Here is an 11,291-nt window from a genome sequence, read left to right on the forward strand (position 1 = left end):
TCGGAAGAGTACCTCTTTTCATGTAAAAAAACCCTTGAGAATTACCAAGAACTATGGGATTCATAATTTTTGGCAGGCTATAATGAACCGCAGTTTATCTCCTCGGAAATGGGTCAGCCAAAAAATAGGGACCACTTTTTGATGTTATAATATTTTTTTGTGAATTAATTAATGTTCATTAAAGTAATATAAAATAAAAATGGGCACATGTTCACAACTAATCCTAGAATAGTAAATTATACTTTATACCACTTAACCCAAAGCCTTGACGTGCTGAAAGGCATCGGTTCGAGCCTGATTATCCCTATTGTAAATATCGCAAATAGAGAGAAGGAAAATTGGACCCTCCAAACTTAAGTTAACGGAAATGCTCTGCGAAAGAGACGAAAAAAAAAAAAAAAACTAGATTTAATAAAATGCTGCCGTTAACGTAACGCCTGTCCCAAGGTTCACAAAACCCAAACATCTTCCTTAATTACTTGCTTTGTTCTCATCGCCATTCCATATGCCTGGCGTGCACTTTAAATCCTCAAACACTACGTCACACAATTCGCGTGCACGAACCGGGAGTGGAAGCACAAGAGTGAGCGTGAAAGTATTTTCAAAACACATTTCAACCTACTAGAATCAGTAAGTGCGAAAATTGAGAGCGCAAACTCAACACAATGATTAAAAGTGCAAGACACTTTAAAGGTCCTTCCCTGTTCGGTTTAGATTTTGAAAAACGTTTTTGAAAGTAATGAGTGAAGAGATCGATATAGATTTTTTTTTTGATCCGCGGAGAGAAATAGGTTTTGATGCCCAAAACGAACAAACTAGACTCAACCCGGCCCCATACATCATCTTTCGACAACTACCCTGATCTAAAATCGTTTTTCACTTTATGCTTTATCGACGGGTACATCTTTTTGTAACAAATTCAGTTAATTATTTACACTCATGTGGAGAAATTATCAGTGTGATCAATTTTGTGATTGCCATTTCTCACTTGGTTCAGTTTTTAGCTTTTTTCCGGTTTTTTTTTTTTTTTGACAGTTTGGTGCTACCAAGTATGTATCGTACCCATTTGGTTCGGTTTTGGCCGTTTCGGACACTTTTATCACATCTCTTGTGCTTCTTCTATCATTCATACCTATGGTCAAATTTGTGATGGCTGCCGAATTGAGCAAATTTATTAAAGAATGCTCTAGCCCTACGAGATAAAGAATTTAGATCACTATAGAGTTGCAGAACACGTTCGAAATTGAATGAGACCCCGTTCCATTAACAACTTTTTCCATTTTTTTTGGTTTTGCCTTTACGAATTAGAAAAGTAAAAAAGTGAGGTGCAAAATTAACAAACGAGAAAAAAATTCAAATAAGGACAAAATCCAAAAAAATCCTAAAAGTCTTATTGGAACAAGGTATGAGAATAGTGGATTGGGAGGAAGTATGGTCCTACTTAATCCATGTGATCACCCAAAAACAAATCAATGATCTTGGGACGCCATCACAAATTGATCTGATACCCTCCCTTCTTAATATTTATTGAGATTTAAACGTTGATCTCATATTAATATTTGATTCCAAATATTTGTTAGAAATAGTTTCCACGTCACCGCTATCACAAAGCGAGTTTTTCAAATAGTAATTCTCTGTACCGAAAAATTTTCAACCGCTGGATATAAGAGTTTTCAGACAATCTATCGATCCAAATTACTAAGTAGTACATAGAGTAAGGTTTCTTGGCACAAGGGATCATTCCCCGTAATTCCTCTCATTCAAGCGAGTACAATGGGAATGTACGGAGTACAAAATAGTTAATCACACGAAATGGTAAGGCGGTCGTTCTCCTAAATCCCCCCCCAGATCAATACTCGAGTAGATGAACAATATACTTTCTCCTCTTACATAATATATGAATTGCACATGGATCACCCGTATAAACCCCACATATTATGTGAAAGAAGAAAATATACTATTCATACACTCCCCCCCTCTCGAGATCAATACTCTCAAAATAGATGAACAATATATTCTCTCCTCTTACATAAAATGTGGATTGCACATGGATCACCTGTGTGAACCCCACATATTATGTGAGAAAAGAAAATATACTATTCATACACTCCGAGAGTATTGAATAATTTTCGCTCTCTCTCTCACACACGGTCACACCACGTATATATTCCCGCCGCCATCGCTTCACAGTTCTCTCTCCGGTCACCTCACCTACTCTCTTTCTTGCCTCTCACTCCTCACGCATACAGTCCCCTCTCACTCTCTCTCTAAACAAGATATCAATAAACGAATGTCACATTGAATTTGTCAAAAACAATTTACGGAAATTTTAAAAAACTAGAGTTAATTTTCAAACACCAAATTTTCTTTTTCCTAATTCATATTCGACTGGAAATTGGCCATGGCTGCGCCGAACCATAAAGGGCCTCCGTTGTTACCTTCCGAATCCGGCAACCGGGTGGTGGGCCCACGGCTACCGAAATTCGGAGAAGTCATGACTTCGGCCTATTCAAGCACCACCACGACTTCCACTACCTCTACTTCCTATTCATCCTCTTCCAATCCCATCCCATCGCGACGGCATCCGTCGCCGCTTGTTTCTCGAACAGTACCCACGACGCCCCAGCTGGCGGCGGCTAAGCGGCCTCAGACGCCGGACCGGAGGCGACCAAATACGCCCTCGCCGGCGCCTTCTACGGCGGTTAAGCGCCCTGATACGCCGGAGCGGAGGTGGCCGAAAACGCCCTCGCCGGCGCCTTCTGCGGTGGTGGTGAAGTGGCCTCCGTCGAAGGAGAGGAGGCGGCCGAGTACGCCGGGGTATTCCGGGGAGAGGTCGCCCGCTGCGAAGCTGTTGGGCAGCTTGAGCAGGAGGAGTTTGTCCTTTTCGTTTCAAGGAGACTCGCTTTCGCTTCCCGTGAGCAAGACGAAGCCGGCGCCGGCGAGTCAGGGGGGTAGTGTCTGGAAAGCGACGCCGGAGAGGAGGAGAGCGCCGGAGAATTCGAAGTCAATTGATCAGCGGCGGTGGGCTAGTTCGCGGGAAGTGAACTCCCTAACAAGGAGTAATTCTGAGTTGAAACAATCCGTCATGGAAGACGGTAATACTCCCATGTTTCATTTCGTTTGCTTCATGTGCTATTTTGTTTGCTTCATCTCATGGAAGACGCCAAGTTTGATTCCTCCTCCTCCTGTTGAGATAAATCAATAATTTACAAAAAATTGATACAAAGCTAATAAATGCGAAAAAACTTCGAATAAAGATAAAACAACAATCCAAATTGTTTTTTTTTGAAATCTAGGCCTAAATTACTTCCCGAAATGAATTATAATCCTTTTACACTCTAAAAGATCAAAATAAGTACTTCTTCAACGTTAAAATAGAACCCGAATTAAAAAATAATAATCATTTTTTTCGAAGTAAAAATGGCTACTCCTATCCCAATTTGTTGCTTTACTTTTTGCTTTAAAATGTCTCAAAGTATTTGTAGTACTTCTTCTATCCCAAAAAATATGTTTGTTTGCATAACAAAAACTTCAAAAAAGTATATTCTTATCAAGAAAAATTCAAACTTTTACTAGTAATAAATTAAAACATCTCATTGAAATTTAATAACTAGCAGCAAAAAGTTTGAATTTTTTCGATTAATCTTCAGATTCTTGATATGCTAATCGAATAATCTTTTCTGGATGGAGGTAGTACAATTTTAAGTTATTTTTGGAAAAGATCAAATTAATGCACTCTCTCTTTTTTTAAAATTATGCATTGAGGAATGTTTATTCTTATTTAATTTCAAAAAAGTGAGGGACATCCTTGGAAACTCACAAATTTTAGTAGCAATAATTTTACCTTCGTAAGAGCAAGTTTACCAGCTCATGTAAACACCCAAAATTAGCTATTTTACCTATGCAAAGTGAAAAAACCCTTATGCAGCAGATTAGGTAAATCAAAGGGGAGAATACCTCCAGCTACAGTAGATAGGTATATTTAACTAACAACTGTTCATGAGCAAAATCAATTAATACTATTATCTCCTAAACTTTCTCCCTCTCTCCTCTGTTTTTTTCTTGGAAAAGAAAAAGGGAAAAGAAAAAGAAATAGTATTTTATTAGAGAATAAGTAAAATAGATAATATTGATATAGTGTCGAAAGATATGTGAATAGATAAAATGAAAAAAATATACTGTTCACTAGTATTTTTTGGCTATGTACTGATGTACATGCTCTAAAAATTGAAATGTCAAAATTTTGACAAATAAATTGAGACGGAATCAAATAAAGTATGTCCTTTTGAACAAAAAAAGAAACAAAGTTCATCTCATTGCTGGGACTCAAAACTTATCAATGATGCTAATTCAGCTGCAGGATTTACTGCAGGCTTTGATCCAATAGCTTCAGATACCGAAAGCGTTTATTCCGAAAGAAGTGGATACGAACAAGAACGTCGGAGTGTTGCTACGTATTTGCAAGAGACTACTAGTAAACCAAAGAATAATGAGGCGAACGCATTAGCTCCATTGAAAATCAACGCAAGGAACAAACTGTCCATCGACAGTCCTCTTTCAACTCCGCACGCAGTTTCAAGCAGTAGCAAGGGTACTTTCTTCTCTCCGTTTCGTCCGGCGTCCCCGAGCAGGCGCTCAGTGACGTCTTCGGCCTCTTCGACGCCGAGGGGGACGCCCAGCCCGTCTCGAGTACGAAGTGGTGCGATTAATGATTATTTGAGCAACGGTTGGTCGATTCTCAGCTTTGGCGATGAAGCAGCGAGGAGAGGAGGGAGAGTTGGGGAGAACCGGATTGGCGATGCGCATGTGTTGAGGCTGATGTGCAACCGGCACTTGCAATGGCGATTCTTTAACGCGAGGGCAGATGTTGAAATAGCTTATAAGAAAATAACTAGAGAGGTACGTACACATGCATGCAGCTCCTTGATTTCTCCCATATGTGGACCTTCAGCTTCGTTCATCGCGTTTGATTTTGTTTATCAAGTTCTGAGTGGGACCAGTTGCATTCAATTTTAGAACGGTAAAACTTTGCGGCCACACACTCGAAAATTCAGGCCGCACACTCTTACATTGTGGACAAGTAATAAAACATGGCGGGCAATGCACTCAGACACTGCGTCCAGTGCCACACACAACATTACGGCGACGAAAGAAATACCCAAATTTCTTAAAACCAGACGAAGCTTTAGAACGGCGGGGTACCGAAGTGGACCCCTCTCTCTCTCCGGTTCCTCCACTCTAGGACACTCCGAACGGAGTCAGTCCAGTCTAGTTTTTATTTGGTCCGGTCCAGTCCAGTTGTGGGCCTCTCTCTCACTCTCCAGTTCCTCCACTCTAGGACCCTCCGAATGCCAAATGGAGTCAAGTTCAGTTCAGATTTTATATGGTCCAGCCCGATCCAGTTTTTGTGTTGTTGTGGGCCTCTCTTTTACTCTCCAGTTTCGACACTCCGAAGAGAGTCAAGTCAAGTCCAGTACAGTTTTGGGCTGTTGTGGATTCTTTTCGGATCCATAATAATGATCGAAATCGTTCATTTTGTAGAATTCGTTGAGTTTGTTATCCATGTAAAAACTTAGTTTGATTGAACATCAATAGGTACATGAACTAAACAAATTTGTCAAGAAAAAAAGAGGCAATAATTAGTTTCAGCTTAATTTTGTCATCTCATCTTTCTTGTATAAATCTGTTTCGCTCATGTATCGCTATTGATGTTCAATCAAGCTAAACTTTTGCATGATTGACATATTTGACGAGCTTTACAAAATGAACGATTTCGATCGTTGTTGTGGGCCTGGATCGGACTGGACGGAAAAAAAAACTGGACCCTCAAGACAAAACCACGTACGACCTCCCCCTCCAAAAAAATCCAAACATCCGGCCCCGCTCTCTCCTTCTCCCCCTCCGCCGTCGACGGCCTCCTCTCCGACAACCCCACCCCCCCTTTCCAGAAATAGCAGTAAAATATGTTGATGAAAGAGGGAAAATAGCATCAAATGGGGTGAACCACTGGGTTGAAGATGAGGTTCAGAAAAGCATGGGTAACCGATATTTTACGGAGTTCTCTACTTACGGAAGGTATACTTCGACACTATCTCTGGGTTTCTAATTCCGGTCCAATGAAGTTGCTCTTGCTCGTAGGCCAACAATCGCAATTCGGGTTTTGGGTAGCTCCGGCGACTATGCTTATTGTATACTGGAATCCTACAACGTTGTCTTTCTGCGTATGACCTTTCTTGTTCTTTGAGATATCTGGAAGACTTGATTAGATAATAAGGGAAATTGATTAGATAATAAGGGCAAATGACACGTGTTTTGATAATTAATACCCGCTAAGGACATTTTCAGCATTAACAAATGTTCTTTAGCTTGTTCTTGACGGGTATTAATTATCAAAACACACCATGAACCGTCATTTTCCCATCCATTAGATAGGGATAACCTCTGTGATGATAAAATTCCTTGTGCTACTCGCGGGACAGTCTTCCTTTTTTTTCTTAATCCATTTGAGATTCTGCACTCAAACGAATGAATTGAGTATCTTCATGCATCACTTCACTTATGAGATACAATGACGAGCCTGGCTGTTAGAGGATTCTTTCTTTTGATGATAGCATGTATGCGTTTTATTATGGGGTCTATGTAATTGAGTTTCCTATGATTATTTTCCCTCTTCCAATAAAAGACCTTCTTATGCATCAGAAAAGGGTATTGTAATTCACAACTACTTTGTGCTTAGGAAGAGAAATGAACTTAGAGAAGACACATGTCCATTTGCAAAGATGGAAAATAGCCGAAAACAGATGCTCTTCTTCACTCTGTCACAAAGTTGTGGTAATGCAGTAGAGCCATGAAAGCGCCTAGTTTCTATGAAATAGCTTATAGATTTGAGAAAATACAACATCAATTGGTACTTAAAAGTCTGAATGAAGTGAGCGTTTGTGAGATGCCTTTGAGTGCAATAAAAATCATTTGAGTTACTTTTGTGGCAATGTCTTGATGGTTACTTTTAATTCTTCTGATTACTTGATACTTAAGATTGAGAAAACCATTTTTTTCCCCCTCACGCACTGTTAGCATTCCTTCTGCATATTTGAAGATTAGAAACTTCGTGGACTTCTAGATGTTGACAATTACAATATTGAGGGAAGTTTGATTCTGTGCAGCTATTATGTGTTTGTTTGTTTGCACCTTGACTCCGAGAGGGGCTATTCTTTCCTAAACATTCTGCTCTGTATCAGAAAAGCCTATACAATGCCTGGGTGGCAACCTTAAAATTGCAACGATCTGTTGCATCAAAACGAGCAGAGATACAACTGCTGCAGCGAAGTTTGAAGCTATACACCATCCTCAAGGGACAAGTATGATTTTTCTGAAATCCTTTTTCCGCTTCAAAAGTTGAGTTTTATTAGTGCCATGTCACTAGCTGTTGAGGAACTTGTTGAGTTGATCTTGAGAGCTTATGTTTCGTTGAGTTATGTCTTTGACAGATACATACAAGTATGCAGTTGGTTTTGAAGTGTTTTTTATGCTAGTTTTTTCTGTCATCTTATTTCTGTTACTCTGTTAAAAATACAATGGAACAGCGCCTCTGTCACCTTCTCAGATGCACTTTTGGGGACCTCTGTATCTTTTAATGTTCTAAAAGTCGCTAGGCGCTAGTCGGGCGGTCGGCCACCTTTGAGCTTCGAGGCCTAGTAATCGCAATTAATCGGCCCATAGCAATTAGTAATCGGTGATTAATAGGCGCATAGCAATTAATCGGATCTAGTTGGATAGGCAAGCGAGCGATTAATCGCCGATTAATTCCGATTTTTAGAACACTGCAGGTATCTTTATGCTAGTTTACCTGACATATAGGCAGAAACATTCCAAACCGCACATATGTTCTTGTACACGCAAAAATGCAAACCATTCACAATGTTCTTGAGAGGCAAACTTTTGGACTCTTCTTATAGGATAGGAGTGGTTCATCACTTGATTATCCTTCCAATGTAAAGATATATGGAGCACGGGTATTCATTTGTTCATCAGTGGGGTCGTTTGTTCTTCACATTTATACTCTAATGATATTGAACTAATTGTGTCTTTTTCCTTTAAAACCGAACTAATTGTGTCTGATGAATGCAGATGGTATACTTGAATGATTGGGGTCTCATTGACGAGGATAATTCCAGTTCCTTGTCAGGGGCTGCTAAAGCTTTGGAATCCAGCACTCTACGGCTTCCAGTTGTTGGTGGTGCAAGGGTATGTGCCTTTCCTTGTACATGAATGTGCATTGACGTCCTATATTTCTATTACACAAACAATGTCGCGTTTAGGGGGCCTTGAGAAACCTTATTTTTTGTGCGCGTTTGTGTGTGGGTTCTTTACCTGTGCAGGCGAACATTCAAAATGTGAAAGATGCTATCCGTTCTGCAGTCGATGTGATGCAGGCGATGGCATCATCGATAGTCTCTTTGTTGCCAAAGGTAATATTACTCCTACTGAAATCCTCTTCTTTGTTTGTTGGAGGTGCAGTAAATGTCACATATTTGGCGATTTGCTTATATATTTAGCCAAAAGATACAAAAGGTGAGGTGCAAATGGTGTTTTCACCAGGCCTTTCACTTGATAAAGCGTGCCTTAAGCAGTATACGTACACTAATAGCTTACCTTCAAATTTGTGACACAGATCTTCTATGTACTGCTTGATAATCAGTTATTTTGGGGTTCACATCACAATTTTTTGCTAGAATTCCATGGGAATCTTTTTTGGATGGGCAGGGTGGATTGTTATCCTTAGGTTAGGATTGAGGGAGCTGAATTTGGTACATCATTTCACTATTTTACATGCTTAGACTAGAATATTCTATGTTATTGAAGTTTAACTTATTTGGTGAGTTAGAGGTACAATTCTTTGTAGGTGGCTGCTAGCAAGCAGCTTGTCAACTACATAAACGGGGCTGCTATTCCTAGATACTGCACTATGAAATAAGATACCTGGCTATAGAACATTGTGTTGCTATATTTTATTTTCAGTTTCCTATTTCAATACATCTTGGTGCTTGGTTTTGAAGCCCATATAGGTCATGGAATTCAAGCCTTGCATGCTGGAAGTTCACTATATTTTGGTCATCATTGAAGTTTTATTCAAGTCCACCACGGTCCATCATTTTGTATTAGTTGTTGGAGCCTCGAACAGTCTACATCTCATGACCCCACTCATTGTCTTTCTTTTTGTTCTCTCAGTTGATTTTGTGCAGAAAATTGTCTCAAAGGTAGTCACGAGCTAGTTATTAGGTGTCTGCTTTGTGAAAGACTTTCTTTTCTTTTATTTACACCATAGGTCCTGTAAGTTAGTGCATTCGGGGGATTCTAACTTTTTATCCCTTTATCTCCATTCTAACTAGTTGCGAGGGATAGTTTTTGAAATTTAAGAATTTTATGCTTCGACTTCTCAAAGAGACATAGGAAAGATGGACTCTTCTGATACCCTATTTTTTAGTAGTTCCTTCATTCTTTGTCCTGTCACATAACAATCATGCCGAAAGATGTGTGGTTGTAGCCTCCTTGCTTGCCAACTTAGAACTTAAAAGCAATTACTTGGTTAGATAATACTATCGCAGATTTAAAGTTGTGTTTGGTTTCTGTTTGGCCATATACATTGTTATCTGTTGAATGCGGTTGCTAATGTTTTTCTTTAACAGGTAGATAAAGTGAACTCGCTTGTGTCTGACCTTGCACGCGTAACCTCCCTGGAACGTGCTTTTCTTGAACAATGCGAAGATCTCTTGTCCATGCTAACAGCTGTGCAGGTAAGGATGAATTTAGTTTCTTTAAATTCTACAAACTTCTTACTTGTATTGGAAGGATGCTGACCAAACCAAACCAAACGGAACTAAACTCCCAATCAATTGGGGTCTGCTTTGTGAATGCTTTCGTCATTCTGCTGTGTCAAGGACCATATGATCTTTGAGATATGAGGATTGTGTTACTCTTATTCATAACTTCTTTTTTTTTTATCACAACTGAATCTCATGGAAATTTCGGTGGCCTTCTCCTCCAGCATTTTCGTTAACTATATAATCAACTTCTCACTAAAGATAAACCGTTATTTATTGTATGTGGGACGTGTTTGGTCTTCAGAACTGAGAAAAATTGTGAATGCAGGTGTGGCATTGTAGCATGAGAACGCATATCATACAACTAAGCAGCGAAGGCTCAAGCCTGAGAACAGAAGTACAACAAGCTGATTTTATTGACAGGTGAGGAAAGGCAAACCCTTTTGATCTTGGCACCATGAAACTCCCAGAGATGAGGAAGTGGAGTGGCGAGTGGTTGTTCGGAGTGCTCTTTTGACGAGTCGGGTGTATGGTGTATTTGTATGAACTAAGTTCAGATGGTAGGGGATTTGGCTTTGTGAATGTTAAAAGAGTAGTGTAAAGGAGGTACTGTCAATAGGTCACAGAAAATGTGTAAATAGATATGTAAACTTAATCCTTGTCATTTCCTAAATAGAATGAGAAGAGAAGATAAACAAGAGGTACAACTCTGTTCCCTCCTCTTCGCGCAGGGAAAGGGGCAAGCACGTTAAGCGTGAGTGGTATACAAGCGCGCAAGGATCGGAATATGATTCAATTGTGATGTAAGCCTAAGGGCGGTAATTTCACCGGGCAAACAAAAAGGGCCAAAATTCGACTTCTAAACTGGTGATTGTGTGGCCCAGGATGTTTAAATCTCAAAATGGTTCTTTTGTAATTGCCTTGGGCTTCAAATTTGTTCAATCGTGTTGAAAATGTATGTAAAAGCAGGATCGGTTAACAACTGAGGGATTGAGAATCAATTCATTGGAGATGAACCCAACGAAATTTGCGTTAAAACGTCGCTAAGGAACTACGAATGGAAGAAACTAGAAAGGACATGCGACATAGGCAAGGCTTCGAGCTTAAATGACTCAAAAGCCCAAAAGAGCTACAAATACCCAAATCGTAGCCCTCCATTGTGAAAATGGATCCGCAACTTTTGGGTTATCCATGTGGATTGAGTAGGATCTCACCAGAAATAGTAAATTTTTGGGTTATCCGTGTGGATTGGGTAGGATCTAACCGAGAATAGTGAAGCGATGCCCAAAGAGGGTAGAGAAAGTTTCATGCAAGGAACATAAAAAAGAACACTCTGGTCACCGAAAATGATGCTTGAGCCTCCGCCTTGGATTTGGCCACTTATTTGCCGGAGTAAACACCGAGCCCTCTCAAAACTACGCGATCTCATCAGATCTAACCCTCCTAAGGCTAAGATCGAAGCCGAGGGAG

At 39.9% G+C, this 11,291-nt stretch overlaps 1 protein-coding gene across 3 annotated transcripts; it reads left to right on the forward strand.

Annotated features, from left to right (window-relative positions):
* Positions 1-2,170: 2,170 nt before the first annotated feature.
* LOC131331325 (QWRF motif-containing protein 2-like) lies at positions 2,171-10,518 on the forward strand. Of its 3 annotated transcripts, none has more exons than XM_058365212.1 (7): positions 2,171-3,095; positions 4,355-4,899; positions 7,239-7,358; positions 8,128-8,244; positions 8,379-8,468; positions 9,687-9,794; positions 10,150-10,518. In XM_058365212.1, the coding sequence occupies exons 1-7, from the start codon at positions 2,402-2,404 to the stop codon at positions 10,246-10,248; spliced, it is 1,773 nt and encodes a 590-aa protein (XP_058221195.1). In that variant the 5' UTR covers positions 2,171-2,401; the 3' UTR covers positions 10,249-10,518. The 3 variants fall into 3 exon arrangements, with proteins under 3 accessions (XP_058221195.1, XP_058221196.1, XP_058221197.1); XM_058365213.1 differs by having other exon boundaries at positions 4,361-4,899; XM_058365214.1 differs by having other exon boundaries at positions 4,373-4,899.
* Positions 10,519-11,291: the final 773 nt, after the last annotated feature.

Source organism: Rhododendron vialii, chromosome 6a (genome assembly GCF_030253575.1).
Source record: "Rhododendron vialii isolate Sample 1 chromosome 6a, ASM3025357v1".
Classification (NCBI taxonomy): Eukaryota; Viridiplantae; Streptophyta; class Magnoliopsida; order Ericales; family Ericaceae; genus Rhododendron; species Rhododendron vialii.

Bases quoted from the DNA above. Each gene is read 5' to 3' on its own strand.
- LOC131331325 (XM_058365212.1), top strand. From the start codon at position 2,402: ATGGCTGCGCCGAACCATAAAGGGCCTCCGTTGTTACCTTCCGAATCC. The intron at 3,096-4,354 runs GTAATACTCCCA...ATGCTAATTCAG, and splicing joins ACAATCCGTCATGGAAGACG to CTGCAGGATTTACTGCAGGC. The intron at 9,795-10,149 runs GTAAGGATGAAT...TTGTGAATGCAG, and splicing joins CCATGCTAACAGCTGTGCAG to GTGTGGCATTGTAGCATGAG.